Source organism: Gadus macrocephalus, chromosome 5 (assembly GCF_031168955.1).
Source record: "Gadus macrocephalus chromosome 5, ASM3116895v1".
NCBI classification, from domain to species: Eukaryota; Metazoa; Chordata; class Actinopteri; order Gadiformes; family Gadidae; genus Gadus; species Gadus macrocephalus.
Window position 1 is genome coordinate 21428764 of NC_082386.1, and position 19686 is coordinate 21448449.

The window sequence follows — 19686 nt, forward strand, 5'->3', positions numbered from 1 at the left end:
AGAATGACCACGACCCCGTCGCCCTTCACCACCCCCGACTCAAAGACTCCCGGCATCATTTAACGCTTTTTCTTTTTGCATCGCGTCAACCAACGTTTACGTAACCTAATGATGCCCTAGCAGTTAATGGGGACGCATTGCCCTGGGAACGCGCATAACCACTGCCAAAGAAGTAATAATTAAGAAATTGTTGTTTCTTCTCAAAAATTCCCTCCTCTTCCCTCGAGTGCACGTGTTTACCGCCCAAATCCAACCTACCGACGCGCCCTTATACCAGGAAGCTCTGCTCTTTGAAGCTCTGGCTGGCTGAGAGCAGGGGAGTCCTCGCTGAAAGGACCCCTAGATTAGTCTAGTCCCTCCTGCACAGAGCTCCACTGCCACTAACAGTCATCCTCCAAGATTAACACCACAGAGCTCTCAGTGAAAGAAACTAACCTGCGTGTGTGTGTCAGTGTGTGTGTGTGTGTGTGTGTGTGTGTGTGTGTGCGCGTGTGAATGCGTGTGTTTGTCACTGCTATCGTAACAATAACAAACAAAAGGGAAGAACGCTAAGCTAACATTTCTGGGGGCGCATGAGGTATTTTTTTTCTTTCAAGAACAGACCGACGCTCCCAGTTGCACTTCAGGAATCTTTACTGGTATTTTATACACCTTGGTAGCTCAACGAAACCGCGACGGAGCAATACCACGACCCCACAGCGCTGCCGTCGTACGATCCCGTTGATTATGCATCGATTGTATCGGTGTGCCGTTGATCGTCCTCCCGTTAAGTGATTATCCTCCACATTATCGCCGTTAAACCCGTACTCGTGTGATCCTCGTCGCCGGGGGGCCGGTACACCGAGTCCCGCGGTGGTAGATTCCCCCGTCGGCCTTCTGAGGGCGATTCCCCAAAGTGTTCCTATAGTGGAGGATGTGAATGACATCCGTCTAACCGGTACGTGGTTTGTTCTGTCCGTCAGTAAAGAGGACTATTAGTTACCGTCTAGCAGTAAAAAAAGAATCATTGACTGAGCCACAGAGTGGTTTAAAACACTCTTAACGAAGAAAAGAAGCACGCAACAGTCTGAATGTGATATGGGGGCTGCAGCCACACCTGTGGAGTATAGGGGGGTGTTCTGGCGGCCTGTTAGGATGCGTACCCTCTCTTTGGACTCAGAACGTAGTCGCAGAATTCAACCTGAAGGCCTCACAGTTTTATCCAAACGGTTGCCTTTTCTTCGGGGTGGCTGCTACCGGTCGTATCGGTAATCATAAGCATTTCAAAGTTTGGGTTCAGACGATCGTCCTCCTGGCTAAAGGCATCATGGGTAATCCAAGCCACGGCCCTTAGTTTGCACCCCAAGAATGTCGAGTATGATTTCGGACACACAACTCTTGCCTACTACACAATATGTAAGGAGATTCAAATCGTATGGGCCTTATTCAGCCAGGGGCTGGACACTAGCTGGGTGGTTGAACTGAATGTGGAACAAAGGACAAAATGTAATACCCAATGAAGGAATTGATTGAACCAGTTTCTGTGTTACAATTTGTGTGAAATATCCCATCAATACTTTTATTAAGGAGATGGACGTAGTTAATGCACTGAATCTCTCCGTGGGTCACTCAGAGTAGGCAAGGGGTCAGTAGCAGGGTCTATAAGAGTACAGACGATGCTAGCAAACCTCCCATCTGGTTGTTGTCATGGCACAGAATACCTAGCCTGGCACAACGAGCTGCTCAAACGAGTTATAAGGATTATTTTGAGAGAATTTAATAAAATGTAATTCATGGTGTGTATTACACACATCGATTATTTATTGTTACCCGGTTATCATATGTATGATCTAACTATGTGACACGTCCACTAGGGGGCGATACAGGGCAGATTCGGTGGTTGAATGACTTGTATTCTTTCCTCAGCTTTGCAATATTTTACCGATGTTATTTGTTTTTTGAATGCATGGGATTATAATTAGTTTTATTTTGCGTAAGAGTACAAAAAAATTACAAGTTGAACTTGCCAGTATCATAGCCGCCTCCCAAAAACAACTCAACGACTGGGGGAACCGTTCAAGTGGTTGTAATCATGCTGCACATTTGATTAATTATCGCAGGATAATGGGACTGATGTTTTTGCTCTGTTATAATCATTTTTGCTCTGTTGTACACATCATATTTGATGTACTGCTGTTTCAATTATTCCTCTACTTCCCCTGTGGTAATAATAGTATTATAGTATATAAAGTATACGGATGAATAGATGAAATGAAACCTGCCACATCTTTTTATTGTGACAAATGAAATGAATTGAAATCAAGTTTTTATTTTGTAAATGGTTTATAGTGCTGTGAAATAAACTGTTCATGACGGGAAACTGTGGATGTGTTCTTCTTGGATAATGACAATGGACTTGACAGGTGTGTATCACAATGACATTGTTAAATACATTACTAGGTTACACAAAACAGGAAACAACTCACATCCTTGTAACTCTACAAGTGACAAAGGCTCACTGGACTTTGCCCCGTCTACAACACTAAAACTAAAATAGACTTCAGATATTCTAGCTCAAGTTATTGCCCTTAATTTCTCTTACAAAGAACTGAAACTGAATTCAAAACAATGATTACAGTTGTGTGACTTCATTTTAAGATGAGGGTTCAAGTTAATCTCACATTTTTAGATCAGTGGTACATGTGTACAAATCTATATCAAGGCCACGAGAGGTGGAGCCATTTTCATCAAGACCTTTCATGAGAATGGTTGGTTGCTGTGGCTACGTCGATTTCCTTCAATCCGATACCTTTATGATTTGTTTGCCGATGTTCCCGCCTTCCATCATGGAGCAGAATGCCACTGAATCGAAACAAAGAGAAAAACCAATGTAGCTCCAGTTGAATAAAACTTCAATGAAACGAAGGAAGAACCACAACATACCTCCCATGTTCTCTAAGCCGTCCACCACCGTCTCCCGAACCTAAACCGAAATAAAGACGAAAGATGAATAAGACGGATTAAATCTTTCTTGGGACGCTTATTATGAATATACATTTATTAAAATAGTGTATGTTTGCATAAATGTGTTGAACGTAATGCTTTGCCTATATGCTATAAGTTGAATCTTTTAAATATAACATGTTGCATAGTCTGCCAGACCATCAATCTACTGCACACACACTATGAGCAGGCGACGAATGTTGAATCACAATTGTTAGTGTGTGTGTCTGTGTGTGAGTGATTGTGCACGTGTGTGTGTGTGTGTGTGTGTGTGTGTGTGTGTGTGTGTGTGTGTGTGTCCCACCTTGAGCTGGCCCGACCGGACCCATGTGCTGAGCTGCAGCAGCGCCGCGTCCATCTGGTCCATGTAGCTGAGCACGGTGAAGCGCTCGCGCGTGATGCCCTGGCGAAGGAGGGTCTCCTGGGTGCGGGGGTCCAGCGGGGGGGGGTACGGCACGTCCTTGTTGTACTGGGAGATCTGGCCGCACAGGACCACATGGCCCCCACTGTTCATCTGGGGATGGGGGGGGGGGGGGGGGATCGCTGAAGCTCACCGGCAGCAGGCCGATCAGAGCCTAGAGCCAGTGCTCGGTCTGACCCAATACTTACACACAATACTTACACACAATACTTACACACAATAATTACACACAATACTTACACACAATACTTACACACAATACTTACACAATACTTACACAATACTTACACACAATACTTACACACAATACTTACACACAATAATTACACACAATACTTACACACAATACTTACACACAATAATTACACACAATACTTACACACAATACTTACACACAATACTTACACAATACTTACACAATACTTACACACAATACTTACACACAATACTTACACACAATAATTACACACAATACTTACACACAATAATTACACACAATACTTACACACAATACTTACACACAATACTTACACACAATAATTACACACAATACTTACACACAATACTTACACACAATACTTACACACAATACTTACACACAATACTTACACACAATACTTACACACAATAATTACACACAATACTTACACACAATAATTACACACAATACTTACACACAATAATTACACACAATACTTACACACAATAATTACACACAATACTTACACACAATAATTACACACAATACTTACACACAATACTTACACACAATACACTTTTCTTTTTTTTGTGTGAAAAAAACGAATACTCGTGTTTACATTTCAAAACATAGAGAATGTAGAACGCGTATCCACAGGTCATTTATTTGATTACTATTACTGTGTACCACAGCACATGTACGTCCCATTTCTCCTTGAAGAAACAACAGATTGAAACATATAATATATAAATCAATATAATATTATATACGTCATCAATTCTATTTAACAGTTTAGCAGGTGACGCTCTTATTCAAACCACTCACAGCCAGCTGTGGCCTCGTGTCATTAGTCCGGGTCAGGGTTACCCGGCGTCTCACTCAGGGCTTGAACCCGGACCCTCCCGCCCTGTTACACCCCCCCCCCCCCCCCCGGGTGTATACCTGCGATATGACCGCGTCACTGATGGCTCCGCCCACGTTGTCGAAGTAGACGTCGACGCCGTCGGGGCAGCACTCCTTCAGGCGGGCGTCCACGTCGTCACGGCGATAGTTGATGGCGGCCGTGAAGCCCAGCTCGTCCACCAGGGCGGCGCACTTCTCCCGCGAGCCGCAGACCCCCAGTACCCGGGAGCAGCCGTCCAGACGGCCCACCTGGGGGGGGCACGCTGGCCGCTTCACTCTTTGGTTTTATATGCTTTATATACATGCATAAGTGTATATCGGTGTATTTTTGTGTATATGTATATATATTTACTGTACATATTCTAGTTTTATTTAAACTATTTAAACTAGTTTGTTCTTCTTACTCCTTTTACTCTTATCTTATAATATTTTTTATTTTCTAATATTTTATTTTATTTTTTATATTATTGCATTGTTAAGGAGAGCTTGGGACACAAACATTTCATTGCTAGCTATGACTGCTTTGCCTGGAAGGTTTTGCATCACACAATAAAAGAACTTGAACTGTATGCTTCCTCCTAAAGGCTCGATTCCACCGGAGGCGTACGCGCCGCGGTCACCGCTGCTGATCGCTTCCACTATAATCAATGAGACCATTTCCACCGGGCGCGCCGCGGAACGTTTCAGCCGCGTCCCAGGAGCGGCGTGCCGCGCCGCGGCGCTATCTTTCCGTCCAATTCTATTTTTGCCGCGAGCCGCTGCTAAACCGCGTCAATTTCGACAGAGCAGGTCGAGCCGGGCAGGAAGTGAAAAGTAAAAGCCATAGAGCATCCGGTCAATTTTCAAAATAAAACACAATACTCAGCTCATGTAACTTCACATCAACATTATTACATCATGACCGGTGGGTCTCAGAGGGTCGGCAACATGGACGACGAGAGACTCATTGTCGAAGTTCAGCAACATGAAGTCATTTATGTACCAAATCATCCTTTTTATAAGGAAAATGTCAGAAAGGACAAAGCGTGGCATTTAATTGCAATAGTTTTGGGAGTGGAAGGTGAGTACATTAGGTTTAGGATTATCGCGTGATCTCGTGATCTCGCGTGAATACGGCTTGCTCGCAAGGCAGCGCTACGCTGCCGTTACGCGCCCGGTAGGAATGGACGCAGGGCAGAGGACGCGGCCGTTCCGCGGCGCAGCCGTTCCGCGGCGCGTACGCGTCCGGTGGGATCCCGGTGTAACAGCGGCGTTCTACCACAGACAGACCAACAGTCAAGCACCGGCCCTCAGACGGTATTCCCACCTTCTGATTCCTCAAGGACATCTGGACTCCGGACATTCGCTGTTTTAACATTCCCTCTTCCATGCTCGGAGATGCAAATCTTAAATATGCATTTTCCTATTTTTCTATTTTATTTCTTACAACTCCTTTAGAAGTTTTGCCAGATGTACTTTCACTGCACCATCATACAGACTGTCACAAAAAAGGAACATGAAGAACTAATCAGCCTCTGTGTTGTCAAAGTCCTGGTCCACCTTGTGGAGCCGTCCAGTGTTTACCTGTCCAGTGTTTACCTGTCCAGTCTTTACCTGTCCAGCGTTTACCTGTGGAGGTGTCCAGTGTTTAACTGTCCAGTGTTTACCTGTGAAGGTGTCCAGTGTTTACCTGTCCAGTGTTTACCTGTCCAGTGTTTACCTGTGAAGGTGTCCAGTGTTTACCTGTCCAGTGTTTACCTGTGAAGGTGTCCAGTGTTTACCTGTCCAGTGTTTACCTGTCCAGTGCTTACCTGTCCAGCGTTTACCTGTGGAGGTGTCCAGTGCTTACCTGTCCAGCGATGGATCCACAGGCGCCAGCCGCCCCGCTGACCACCAGGGTCTGGTTGGCCCCCTGGGTCACATGACCCTTCTCCCGGATTCCCAGTAAGGCGGTGAGGCCCGTCAATCCCACCGCACCCAGCAGGTGGGACAGGTGGCCGTCCACCAGCTGGGGGTCCATCTGACATACAAACACTGTTATACAGGTACAATAATAAAATAACACAATAATAATACTATTATATGTGTGTGTGTGTGTGTGTGTGTGTGTGTGTGTGTGTGTGTGTGTGTGTGTGTGTGTGTGTGTGTGTGTGTGTGTGAGTGAGTAGGGCTTAATAAAAACAACCCCCAATCATTCGTACTGTTGACTACTATTCTGTTAATCACCAGACGCTTCTGTCCACAGTGACTCACGCTACTTCAGCGACAGCTCGTTACGGAGCCGGTATGGGTCAGGGCATCCCGCTCAGGGACGCGGGGGATCAAACCCAGTATCTCTCGGCTGAGAGTCGAACCTAGAGCCACTACTATTCAGTGTGGCAGTCCCCACCCTCTGGAACTCTCTCCCCCCTGACATCCGAAATGCCTCATCCCTGGCCTCCTTCAAAACACTCCCCAAAACCCTCCTCTTCAAACGCGCCTACTGCCTGTGATACCCCCGCCTCTTCTTCGTCTGTTCGTCTCTGTGTGACATTTCTGATTTAGTTTGTTTGTTTTCTATGTTCCACCCCATGTTGTAAAGCGTCCTTGAGTTTTGAAAGGCGCTATATCAATCGGATTTACTATTATTATTACTACTGCCCCACCTTACCTTGTGCAGGGCGCTCCCCTTGAGCACGCCGTGCGTGGCCCAGGGCCAGTTGAAGCAGGTGACCACGTCCCCCGGGGCCAGTGCGTCCCAGCGGCTGGCCTCGACCCGCCCGACCCCCCCGCCGTCCGCCACCTCCGACAGCCTCCACGGGGTTAGGTACCCGGCGCCGGTGTCCTCGTTCATACGACATCTCTAAGAGGACGAGCGAGAAGAAGTAACACGATAGAAGGCGATTTACATGTGGGTGATTTCGTTGTGGAGGTGCACGTTGATTAGAACATCACAGCCATGACCATCGACCCGCTGTTGACATCACACCCGGGAGTGGACACCCAGATGGACAGTTTTGATTAGCGGAGGAATAACCACGCACACTAAATGTCTGATCTATGTACCATGTAGGGGTCGACCGACAGGTAGAGCGTCCGGACGAGGACCTCTCCTTCGTTCAGGTCAGGCTGCAGACTCGTGTCCTCCAGTCGGAAGTTCTCGGGAACAGGAGCTCCATTGTTACCTTGATGATACATAAATAAGAATTGCATTATCTTATTATACTGCATGAGTTACATGATGTGCATACGCATAACTTGTGTTATCAAATTTGAGTATAGAGAAAACGGCGGCGATAATATCGCGGGACTACATACCGGGACGGGAGTTGAAAAGTATTATTTGCACATGCATGTCGAACCGAGAATTACATAAACTGTAATTAACTGTACTGTCATAAATCTGATCTTAAGAAGCTCATTGAACCCTTTCTGGTGAAACTCCTGCTCTGCTGGTCTGTTCGACTCTAGAGTGCCCCCTTCAGTCTGGGTGCTGGACTGCTGCGGAGGAAGCGTTGATGCACCAGAATTGGGACGCGGCCCTAAACCAGTGTCTACGTGAGGCGCGCGCATCAGGAGTCATTCCATTAAAGATGCAGACATTGAACCGAATCAAATGTCGTGTTAACTAGAACCCGAACCATTGCCCTTCATTAAAACACATGCAAAGTCACCCCGTCCACATAGCACCCGTAGACAGCGTCGAATGCTTCCACTGGGACTACTGGGACTACTGGGAAGGACTACTGGGACTACTGGGAAGTGACGCCTGGTGGAGGAGACAGAAGGAAAAAAGTTTGAGGGGGGGTGCTGTGTTCTCTAGCTAACGTGAACGTTAAAGTGAGCAGGGAAGTGGATTTTACCAGGTTAAGGTGGATTGTACCGGCGAATGGCGTGAAGGGTCGGCGACGTGCAATGATTCGGCTTGTTAAACGGTGAGTGATGCACTTTAATCACTTTATTGCACCGATTGGTTCTGTTCTGAACCCAATGGGATGAGTTGATGGTTCGTTGTGTTGTTACTGGTGTGGAGAGGCGATGCCCTGCTGGCTGTGAACCCTTTATCAAGCCTCTATAAACCCTTGATAAAGTCTTTATCAACCCTCTATCAAGCCTTTATCAAGCCTTTCTACTCGAGCAGCGTTAAGAGAAGCGGTGTCTGGACCACAAGCAGACAGGGATCAGTGCCTGCTTCCAGGAACATAAACGCAATGTTGCAGCTCTTTAAAACCTGTTCCTTTTTATTTAACATCCATTCTACCAGTGCGCACAGGAAGGAGCTGTCCCTTTCCCTTTTGGTGTCTTAAGGTTATTGAAATTTTATGCTAGTCCGCACACAGTGCAGCCTTGGACGTGTTGGTTGAGCTGAGCTTGGAGCACGCAGTACTTTCACCGGTCCGGTGTCACGTTTAGCCGGACTCTCCTTTCTGGCATCTGAGAGGAAACTTTTAAGAGCCGCAGAAATGGGTATGCGGCTGCAGCCCTGCAGTCAGACGGATCGGAAACAGACCCGTCGAGGCCATGGCCACGACACTGCTCGTTTAGGTGCATTTGTGTGGGTCATGACTCATGAGTGAATATGAATGAGTGTATAAAACAATAGAATAGGCTCATGATGTGCGCAGATGGTCTCGAAGTGCTTACAAAGTTGTTGACACTAATAGACACAGATCATCCGCTATTTTCACTTACAAATGAAAAAATGTATACAAATGAAAATGGCAGCTGGCAGAGCAAGGGGTATGGTGTCAATCCTGCGAGTGGTTTTATATGTCAAATAAAGATGATGACTGCATTAGTGGGGGGGGGGGGAGGAGGGAGGGAGGGGGGGGGGGGGAGGAGGGAGGGAGGGGGTAGAGGTAAATCCCGAACCAAGACAACAACCCTTTGAGTCCTTGTCGTGTGCCGGAATCTCCGCCCTGGGCTGAGTGACAGCTAGTTCGGTAAATGACAACTGCATGCAAGTAGGAGGGAAACCATATATGGGCATGGAAGTGGGTGTGGCGAAGCGAGCCTGCGGGGATCACAAGACGACAGCAGAGGGAGAGGGAATGTGTTGTTCGAGACACACAGCGAAGACCAATGTGCGTGCTTTTGTGCAATCCTAGTGCAATAATAACGTGTAAGAGGCGGAAGGACCGCGCCGTCGCCTCCACGCCGCTGCAGATCAGCGCTTTATCTCCGTGCGGGTAGCTCTCTCTCCCTCTCTCTCTCTCGCCCCCCTTCGTCCACTACTGCTGAGATCGACGCACCTAAAAGCCAGCGGGGGTAAAAAAAAAAGTGAAAAGTGAAGTCAGCAGTGCATGAGTCAAGCCCGGGGATGCATGCAGTCATCCCGTCGGGCCTGCAGGGCGGACCTGCGTGCTGCAGACTGCGGTGCTCCGAGCAGCCCTCCGCGGTGAGCGCAGTGAGTAAAGTGTTGGACGGGGAGACGCGGCCTTGCTCCCGTGTTGTTGTGCATCGTTGTGACTGAAGCTCCCATGTTTACAGGGTCGCAGTCGTCCGACCAAGTTTGTTTACGTTTTGGTTCCTCAAGGGGGGGGGGGGGCTGCATGACCCCCCCCCCCCCCCCCCCTGCTGCGATCCCCGGTTGCTCCATCAACGCATTGACCAACGGCCGGATGCATACACACCATCTATGCGTTGTTGTTGTTGTGTTTTTTGTAACGCTTTATTCAAATGAAGAGACAAGTGTGATGCACATCACGTCGTGCGACGGGTCGAGTGGACGATAGCCGGATCGATGCGAAGGGGTCGGACCGCCGTCCAGGTGCGCGCTGCTCGTACTTGTAGGTCGCATTGTTGCCCTGCTGTTATATCTGTGTTTTCTTTTGCAATAGGCCACGACGTTAGTGACTATGGGATAATCCCCGTTCTGCAACAAAGGGCTGCTCGTAAATAGCGCTGAGCTGGCCGCCCACCGAAAGGGGTCCACGGAGAGGGGTGCAGAACGCATGCGTGTTCTGTTCACCCTGATCGATCCTTAACGATCCTAATGGATCTCCGAGGGTGATCGCGTGCGCGCCGTGCTAGGTGTCTGGCAGATTGAAACAAGGGAACGATCGAGGATTAGACAGCGAATCTGGCTAGAGGTTTTAATTTAAGCCAATTTGACGTGTAATGTCTCCTTGTTTATCGGGCTAAAACCCTGGCTGTGGAGGCTATTGTGTTGAAGTTGTGTTGAACTAGTGGTGCGTCATGCGCCCTCACCTCCTATAGGCCTGCTGCTGCACAGTTCGTAGTGTGCTCGTTATGCACATAGCCACCCGACGGGGACACCGACACTGTCGTCAACAACGGCTCGTTGAGGACCTTGTAGTAATGATCGGTTTCTATATGCGCTGTTTGGACGGCGTGACTGCAGACCTCAGTGCTTTAGGAACGATCCAACCGAAACTAACGGTCACCATGTCGTGTTAGCCACACGGCGCAGGATAGTGCAAGACCTGAACAGCTGTGAGCTCTATTTTAAGGTGTGTGTGTGTGTGTGTGTGTGTGTGTGTGTGTGTGTGTGTGTGTGTGTGTGTGTGTGTGTGTGTGTGTGTGTGTGTGTGTGTGTGTGTGTGTGTGTGTGTGTGTGTGTGTGTGTGTGTGTGTGTGTGTGGTGGGGGGGGGGGGGTCAAACAGACACCAGGGCCAAAAAGAGTAAAGGGTGCAAGTTGCTCATGTGCATTCATAATCCATATTGCGTCCTCTCCAAACGAAGTGTGTTCTGAACCAATAGTACAACGCGCGACCTACATCCTGCGAGTGTTGCTGCTGAGGCAAACCGCAGCTCTGACTGAGTCCGCTGGTGTTGATGTTATCACCGTGACCGACAGAAGGACCCGTTTGCTTTTCTTCTTCCCTTTCTTAAAGGCCCATCCTTGCACCAGTGCTCCGCACTCTCTGTGCACGTTTATTAGCAGCCACCCGGCGGGCAGATTGATATTAGATAATATCTCCGGGCGGTCGTTGCAGCACGTTGCCTTGACGATGGCAGTGATCTCCTAGAAGCCGCTTCCCTTCTGAAGAAGCGGTGCGTGGCGGTTCCTCTCGCCTTGCGACGCGCGTCGGTTCCTCTCGCGGTGCTCCGGGTACCCCTGCGGTCCCCCCCCCCCTCCCTCCGTGACCCTCACCTAACATTCTCCTTTTTTTGTTGCCTTTTTACATCTAATTTTCGCAAGCGCATGCAAGGCTCAATGTTTTTTAGTTTCGGCCACGATGACTCAGTAACTGTCACGTAACTGATAATTTAACCCCCCCCCCCCCCCATCACCCCTCTTCCTGGTTCATATGGTTTGCCCCGACGGGCCACGAGGGGACTTCCTGTCTATCCAGGAGCCAGCGTGGCCGGAGGAAGCGACCATTGCTTAGTCATGGGAGGGGCCATGTGGCAGCGGAACACGCCTTGACACGTACCGACGATGCGTTGAACGCCACATGGGTGGGGGGGACGAAAACACGAGCGTCGCTCAGGCAGCATCCTGAGCCCTTGCTGTATCGAGTGGCAGGGCGCTGTTCTTACCCAGTGAGTGACCCAGTTCAGAGCGTGCTGCGTGTGCAGGTCCCCTCCCTGGGTCATGTGGGTTTAGCTAATAATAATGACACAGTTTAACTCGCCCGCCCACGCCTCTCCGGCCGGTGCACTTCTCTATACCTTTTCACCGCTGCCTATTGTTGTGAACGCACACGGCAGGTTTTTTTTACCCGGCCAGGGGAGGGGTGGACAATGAGCCCCCCACCCCCCGGCTCTGATGGGGTCCTAATCGCCCCCCTCTGACCCTCCTCTTGTTCTCTCTTCACAGGGTGTCGCCCCTGAATGACAACACATGGATCCCATCAGCACGGCCCTCCACAGGTCAGAGGTCAGCGGGTAGTCTTCAAAGAGCCAGCCAGCGGCGGTCCTTCTGAGTCGACCCCCACCGGGCCATCCGAAGGGGGGGGGGAGGTCGCACTCTGACCTTCAGAGGGAGTCAACCCCACCTGTGGGAATACCCCACGAGCACTTTTTAAAATATATCGCTATTCTTTCTGCGTGAGTTATTCCTTTTTTGTGCAGCGCAAGAAGACACAGGGAGGATATTAAGACGTGGTTATTACCGTCGTCTCAGGGGTTGTTTTGTTGACACACACGCCCCCCTGCACACCCAACACCCCGCCGCTGAAGTCCCCCCCCCCCCCCCCCGCCCACCCTGGTTCCTGCATGCCCGCCATGAGTGTGCCGGTCCAGCAGAAAGCCAGCAGCACCAAGAGAACCGGCAAGCGCATCACGTTCTTCAGCGACCAGGGCCCGGGCATGAAGGAGGCCTCCCAGCTCCCAGAGGGAACCTCCTACTACAGCCTGACGGGCCGGGACCCCGCGCCCCCCCAGGGCCCGGACGCCCCCGCCGGCAACGCCGTCCCCGCCAACGTCCCCGCCAACGTCTCCTCCGGCGCCGCGGCCGAGGTCCCGGCCCACATGTACCTGAGCTCGGTGATCTTCAGCCCGGAGAAGGGCTCGGACCAGAGCCGGGGCCACTACCAGCAGACGCTCCCCATGAAGTGGTCCCACCAGGACGCCGGCCCCCTGCAGCAGCAGCCCCCCCAACCGCCCCCCCCCTCCGCCCCGCCACAGCCCCAGCTGCAGCGGGCGGTGGCCTGGTCCACCATGGCCAACTGGGGCCCCAACCTGGCCAACTACCTGGGGGGCGGGGCGGAGGCACGCCCCCAGGGGCCCGCCGCCAAGACCGCCGTGCACGAGCCCCCCCCGGGCCTGCAGCCGCCCCCGCCCGCCAGCAGGGCGATGGACAAGCCCCCCATGGGGGCCAACCCCCCCGCCGAGGCCTACAGGGAGGCGTCTAAGGCCCGGGGGCTGGACTGGGAGCAGCAGTACCACCCCCAGGCCCAACACCAGGCCCCGGCCCTGGTCCACCTCCAGGGCCAGGCCCAGACTCAAGCCCTGCCCCAGGTCCAGGCTCTGCCCCAGGCCCAACCACAAGCCTTCCCACCGCCCCTCAAACCGGGGGCGCTGAACCCCCCGCAGCACGGTGGCCCCCAGCCCGGCGGCGGCAGCGGCGGCGGCGGCGGCGGCGGCGGCGGCGGCGGCTGCAGCTCGGTGCTGCAGCCCTTCCAGCTGGCCTTCGGTCAGCCCAAGCAGCACCTGGCCGGCTACTACCACACCTTCCCCCCGGGGGTTCGGACCACCCTGCCCAACCTCAACTACTCCACGCAGGGCAAACCGCCGCATCAGCTGCAGCCCCTCCAACCGCAGAACCAGGAACAGGCATGTCAACAACAACAACAACAACAACAACAACAACAGCACCAACACATCCTCCAGCAGCTGCAGCAGCAGCAGCAGCAGCAGCAGCAGATCCTTCAGCGGCAGAAGCAGCTGCAACACATGCAGCAGCAGCAGCAGGAGCAGCAGCAGCAGCAGCAGCAGCAGCACAGCATCCAACAGCAAATGCAACATCAGCAGTTGCAGCAGCAGCAGCAACAACAACAAAACCCTTGCGCGCACGACTATTACAGCAGCGCTCAGAGCGCCCGCCCCCTGCCCCAGCCCCGCCCCCTGCCCCAGCCCCAGCCCCGCCCCCTGCCCCAGCCCCCCGCGGCGGTGGTCCACTCCCAGGAGCCTCTACCCGAACGCTCCCCGAGAACCAGGAGCCACTCATACAGGACATCACCCCGGAGCCCCAGCAGTCCCCGCTGTCGGAGCCTTCGCTCCAGCCCCGGTCCCAGGCCCAGACCCAGGCCCACATCCAGGCCCAGACCCAGGCCCACATCCAGGTCCAGACCCAGGCCCAGACCCACATCCAGGTCCAGACCCAGGCCCAGACCCACATCCAGGTCCAGACCCAGGCCCAGACCCAGTCCCACCAGCCCCCCTCCCTCCAAGCCCAGACCCAGTCCCACCAGCCCCCCTCCCTCCAGGCCCAGACCCAGTCCTACCAGCCCCCCTCCCTCCAGCCCCCCTCCCTCCAGGCCCAGCCTCGCCGGTCCCGCAGGCTCTCCAAGGAAGGGGGCGCCCCGTCGGACCCCAACCCCTTCCTGTCGACGTCGGAGCAGCAGCCGGGCCAGGCCCCGCCCCCGCCGGCCCAGGGCTCGCAGAACGGGCGCTCGCCCCCCTGCCTGCAGGCGGCCCCCACCGGGGTGATCCAGAGCACGCGCAGGAAGCGTCGCGTGTCGCAGGAAGTCAACCTGGAGACGCTGGCGCAGAAGGCCTCGGAGATGGAGTCCCTGCCGCCACACATCGTCAAGGTAACGGACCCCCCCGCCGCCCCCCCCCCCCCCCCCGGTGGAAAGGTGGGACGTTTTAACGGCGTCGAGGACGTCACATGTGGGCTCTGTCTCTCTTTTGTTAAACCTGTCTTTTGTTGCTCTTCCTGTTGTCTCTCTCCTTTGTTCCGTTTCTGGACTTAGTCTGCCTTTCTCTGGTTGGTTTCCTCCTCTCCTGTTTGTCACGCGTTGCTCTGCGGGTAGGAAAGAAAAACACTGAAATACCAGCGGGACTAAAGTAAAGCAGAGCTCTGAGTGGCTCTACACGCCGTGTTCACTCAGAGCTCTGAGAGAACTGGTTATTACCAGAGTTAGAGGCTCTCAGCGAGAAATAAAACCCTGTGTTCTTCTTTTGTTAGGCCCGGGTATAATTGCGCAGGTTTTTATTTCTTTCCTCGTCCCCGGGAGCGGGAACAATCGGCCAGGAGCGTCTGTTGTTGGTTCGGTCATTAACGCCCGAGCAGAACGGCACGGTGAGTGCTGCTGGGGGGGGGGCTGGGGGGGGGCTGCTGTGGGGGGGCTGCTGTGGGGGGGGGGGGGGCTGCTGGGGGGGGCTGCTGGGGGGGGGGGCTGCTGGGGGGGCTGCTGGGGGGGGGGGGCTGCTGTGGGGGGGGGGCTGGGGGGGGGGGTTCCCAGGGAAGACCTGAGGAGTCTGCACCCCGGGGGGGGGGGGGGGGTGCAGACTCTGATGCTCTGACCCCCCCAGTGATGTCTCTCTCCCCCCTCCCCAGTGATGTCTCCCCCCCCCCCAGTGATGTCTCCCCCCCCCCCCCAGTGATGTCTCCCCCCCCCCCCCCCAGTGATGTCTCCCCCCCCCCCCAGTGATGTCTCCCCCCCCCCCCCAGTGATGTCTCCCCCCCTCCAGTGATGTCTCTCTCCCCCCTCCCCAGTGATGTCTCCCCTCCCCAGTGATGTCTCCCCCCCCCCCCAGTGATGTCTCCCCCCCCCCCAGTGATGTCTCCCCCCCCCCCCAGTGATGTCTCCCCCCCTCCAGTGATGTCTCTCTCCCCCCTCCCCAGTGATGTCTCCCCCCCCCCCAGTGATGTCTCCCCCCCCCCCAGTGATGTCTCCCCCCCCCCCCCCAGTGATGTCTCTCTCCCCCCTCCCCAGTGATGTCTCTCTCCCCCCCAGTGATGTCTCTCTCCCCCCCCCAGTGATGTCTCTCTCCCCCCTCCCCAGTGATGTCTCTCCCCCCCCCCCCCCAGTGATGTCTCTCTCCCCCCTCCCCAGTGATGTCTCTCCCCCCCCCCCCCAGTGATGTCTCTCTCCCCCCTCCCCAGTTATGTCTCTCCCCCCCCCTCCCCAGTGATGTCTCTCTCTCCCCTCTTTTCGGGGGGTTCCGGGGGCCTGTTGCACGGCCGCCACGGCCCAGAGGCCCCCAGCAGATCAAACAACAGCCATAGCCCCCCCCCCCCCCCCCCCACCACCACCACCACCACCACCATTCCATCAGGGAAGTGAAACTCCATCCCTCCCCTCCTCTCTTCCGTACTCTAAACATGTGGGAGAGGGGGGAGGGGGGAGGGCTGCATTGCTCAGCAGAATAACTCACCACCACCCCCCCCACCCCCACCCCCACTCTCCCTCTACCATGCCGTAGGCTGGCCCTCTCCTGCTGCCTCTGGAGGTTTCCATCAGTGGTAATCATGGAGCAGGGCCCCCCAGCAGCGCCACACCTCCTGCTCGTGTGTGTGTGTGTGTGTGTGTGTGTGTGTGTGTGTGTGTGTGTGTGTGTGTGTGTGTGTGTGTGTGTGTGTGTGTGTGTGTGTGTGTGTGTGTGTGTGTGTGTGTGTGTGTGTGTGTGTGTGTGTGTGTGTGTGTTGTTTTCCCGCACACCGAAATGTGAGCTCTGCGACCTAATGTCCCGGTTTCCCCTAACCGGCTCCTAGTTTTGTATTCAGGGCGTAGACCTTTCTCTGGCCTGGTGACTTTATTGTGGTGTAAATATTTTCCAAAGCATCTAAAAGATGGAAGGCTCAAGCCTTTTCATAGCTGCTGGGATTTTGGCTTTCCATTTTCGAGAGATAAATGCTGACGGTCCTTTGCACATTTTGGTGTTTTCTGAGCTCTGCTTAGAAGGTGGATTTAATTATGTTGAACAGCAGATGACGAGCTGAACTCATCGCCGAACAATCTGTTCTTCATCACAGGCGTCTCCTGGTGATCTTCAGCTTTCCGTTCATAGTATCGTTTAGGCAAAACGCTTTGTAACCTTGAGTTAAAAATCTGAAACAATGGGTAGCTCTCGCTGCATAGGCAATAGTCTTTGCAGTGGCTGGGGTTTGATTCCTATTTAGGCTACATGACCTTCCCTCCCTATTCCCACCCTATTCCCTGTCTTTCCTCACTGTCCTTGTCACAGAAAAGCCCAGTCTGAGTACAAAGCATTTAACACAAAAAGCTCTGCAAAACCACACGAACCAAAACCCCAACGCAACTTTGTACATTGGTTTGAATTAGGTGTCTCTCTCTCTAGGGTAAACTCTTCCTATTGCTTGCATAACCCTAGCCCTGTTTAGTGGATTGGGCTGCGTGGTACCAGCTGATTAAGAGATAATTCGACACACCTGTCCACCACTTATTGAAACTGCAGACCCTTTTTTCAGTAAGGTGTCGTCGCCTCATTACACTAATGACGTGTATTTTCCTTTGTATGTCCCAGGGCTCATGGTCTATGGTCAGGGCGCGCCACCTTCACTTGTTTCATTCTCCTAAGGTGTCCTAGTCTCACAAATCAGACTTCGGATTAATATCTAACATCTGTTGGCAGACTTCACTTTGTTTCGTGTCGTCTTTGTTCTGACCAGTCATGAGTCTCCAGACTAGGCCGGGCCTAAAAAATTTTTTTGTTTGGTTCCGGTTCCGACCGACCCTGTCAATTTATGTGCGACCCAAATTATTTTATGAGCTTTTAAAAAAAAAAAAAAATTCTCGTTTTTAAATGAAAACAACCTACCTATCATTCGCTGCCGCTGGAAAAAATAAAATAAATTCCCTACCAGTACCTACCCATGACCTCAACTGACAACCAACAGGAACCAAACTTTTTTTTTTTTTAGGCCCCAGCAGGAGGATACTGTAAAAAGTGTCTGTCATGGTTTCAAACCACACATCGTAGTCTGGCTGCAGGGTTCTGTTGGGATCGGTTGGGGATCGGTTGGGGATCGGTTGGGGATCGGTTGGGGATCGGTTGGGATCGGTTGGGGTTCGGTTGGGGTTCTGTCGGGGATCTGTCGGGGTTCTGTCGGGGATCTGTCGGGATCGGTTTGGGTTCTGTTGGGGATCGGTTTGGGTTCTGTTGGGGATCGGTTTGGGTTCTGTTGGGGATCGGTTTGGGTTCTGTTGGGGATCGGTTTGGGTTCTGTTGGGGATCGGTTTGGGTTCTGTTGGGGTTCTGTTGGGGTTCTGTTGGGGTTCTTTTGGGGCTCTCACCTCTGGAACTAACTGCCGGAGGAGCTGAGGACATCACACTCTGTGAACCCCTTTTAAACAACCCTTAGATCGTACCAGTTCCACCCAGCTCCCTCCTAATCCCTTTGTGTGCTCGTCGTTGTGTATCTTCACAGTGTTGTTGAGCAGCTGGTGCTGCAGCAGTTTGGTACGACGGGCGCTGTGCAGCTCGTGTTGGATGGATGTTGCCGTTCCGTTCCAGGGTGTGTGGTCGCTGTGTAGTAACGTGCTCCTCTGCTCCTGCAGGAGCCCCCCCGGCCCTGGAGCCCGGCGGAGGCCTCGGGGGTCCCGGGGGTCCGGGCCCCGACGGCCGGCGGCCCCGGGACGACAGCCTGCTGCCGCTGGTCATCCCCGTCTCGGTCCCCGTCCGCCGGGCGGAGCCGGGCCCGCGGTCCTCGTCCTCCTCCCCCGAGCGGGACGGCGGGACGGGCCCCGGCTGCGTCTGGGGGCCCGGCCGGCCCGGCGGGGGTCCTCAGGAGGGCGGGGGCCCCGCGGACCACAAGCCCTCGGTCATCGTCACGCGGCGACGGTCGCTACGGAACTCGCCGTCGGAGAGCTCGGGACAGGTGGGTGGCGTCGGTCGGACGGTTACCGTGGCGACGTGGGCGGCAGATCCTTTAGATTGATCTTTATCTTTTCCGTCCATTCTGATTGGTTGATATAAACACGGACGCTCACTGTTCTCATGTGAGGGTTTGATGGACGCAGTGGCCAGATTATTATTGGAGCCCCATGCAAGTCCCTCCCTCCCCCCCCCCCCCCCCCCGCCCAATGCGAGGGTCCCTTCTGTCTAGTCCATCTGGGACCCCCCCCCAGCCCAACATCACTTTCAAATTGGAACTGAAATCCTTTCTCTCTCCCTCCCTCCCTCCCTCCCTCCCTCCCTCCCTCCCTCTCTCTCTGGCCCCTTTAAATACCCACTGATCCCCTCCCCCCGCTTGGTTTCAGTTGGGGGGTTTCGGGGGTCTGTGGGGAGAGGGGGATTTAGCCAACTGTCCTGCCCTACATCTGGAAGATTATCAGGGTTCCTCTTTGGGCTAGTCCCACCCCTCCCCCCTCTCCTCCCCCCTCTCCTCCCCCCTCTCCTCAACGTGGCCCCCCTGTTCACCTGCAGGGTCTGTGTGTTTACCTGTAGTATTGTTATAGTTATCAGGACTATTATATTATTATGTGTGCTATCTTCGGGTGTCAAGATACACGATTGCTGGACGATCCACATTCACATGTAGGGCGTTTAGCTTTTATCCAGAGCGACTTACCTTAAGTACATACGTCAGAAGTAAGAGAACCAACACTCTATCTCTGTTGGTACAGTAGGGATGTTCATAGAACCAAGTACCAAGCACTTACCATCACTAGGTTAACCCATTCCCCGTACACAACAAAGATAGCTAGGATAAGAAATCAACCACGAGCACATAGTGTAAAGACTTGGTTATGGCTCCACGTTGAGGCAACGCAAGTGGGTTGACGGACCCCTGAGGTCCTTGCGTCGACTGCAAGGGCCTGGCTGACGTGCGCCTCCCAAAAG

The 19686-nt window shown here is 53.2% G+C and overlaps 2 protein-coding genes across 5 annotated transcripts in view; one reads left to right on the forward strand and one right to left on the reverse strand.

The window, feature by feature from the left end:
• Positions 1 to 85: 85 nt before the first annotated feature.
• On the reverse strand, positions 86 to 7974 carry ptgr2 (prostaglandin reductase 2). Of its 4 annotated transcripts, XM_060052890.1 has the most exons (8): positions 7782 to 7971; positions 7530 to 7648; positions 7135 to 7326; positions 6334 to 6504; positions 4545 to 4754; positions 3287 to 3496; positions 2923 to 2962; positions 86 to 2841 (listed from the first exon to the last, which is right to left on the reverse strand). In XM_060052890.1, the coding sequence occupies exons 1-8, from the start codon at positions 7816 to 7818 to the stop codon at positions 2777 to 2779; spliced, it is 1044 nt and encodes a 347-aa protein (XP_059908873.1). In that variant the 5' UTR covers positions 7819 to 7971; the 3' UTR covers positions 86 to 2776. The 4 variants fall into 4 exon arrangements, 3 of the variants coding, with proteins under 3 accessions (XP_059908873.1, XP_059908874.1, XP_059908875.1); XR_009525886.1 differs by lacking the exons at positions 86 to 2841; positions 2923 to 2962; positions 3287 to 3496; positions 4545 to 4754 and adding exons at positions 5739 to 6068; positions 6099 to 6189; positions 6228 to 6295 and having other exon boundaries at positions 7782 to 7974; XM_060052891.1 differs by lacking the exons at positions 86 to 2841; positions 2923 to 2962; positions 3287 to 3496; positions 4545 to 4754 and adding an exon at positions 6077 to 6295 and having other exon boundaries at positions 7782 to 7974.
• A 76-nt stretch (positions 7975 to 8050) lies between these two features.
• mideasb (mitotic deacetylase associated SANT domain protein b) overlaps positions 8051 to 19686 on the forward strand; it is a 26083-nt gene continuing 14447 nt past the window's right edge. Inside the window, 5 exon segments of the mRNA XM_060051280.1 lie at positions 8051 to 8398; positions 12251 to 13988; positions 14021 to 14687; positions 18402 to 18450; positions 18453 to 18721. Of these exon segments, the coding sequence (XP_059907263.1) occupies positions 12649 to 13988; positions 14021 to 14687; positions 18402 to 18450; positions 18453 to 18721 (2325 nt within the window). The 5' untranslated portion in view covers positions 8051 to 8398; positions 12251 to 12648.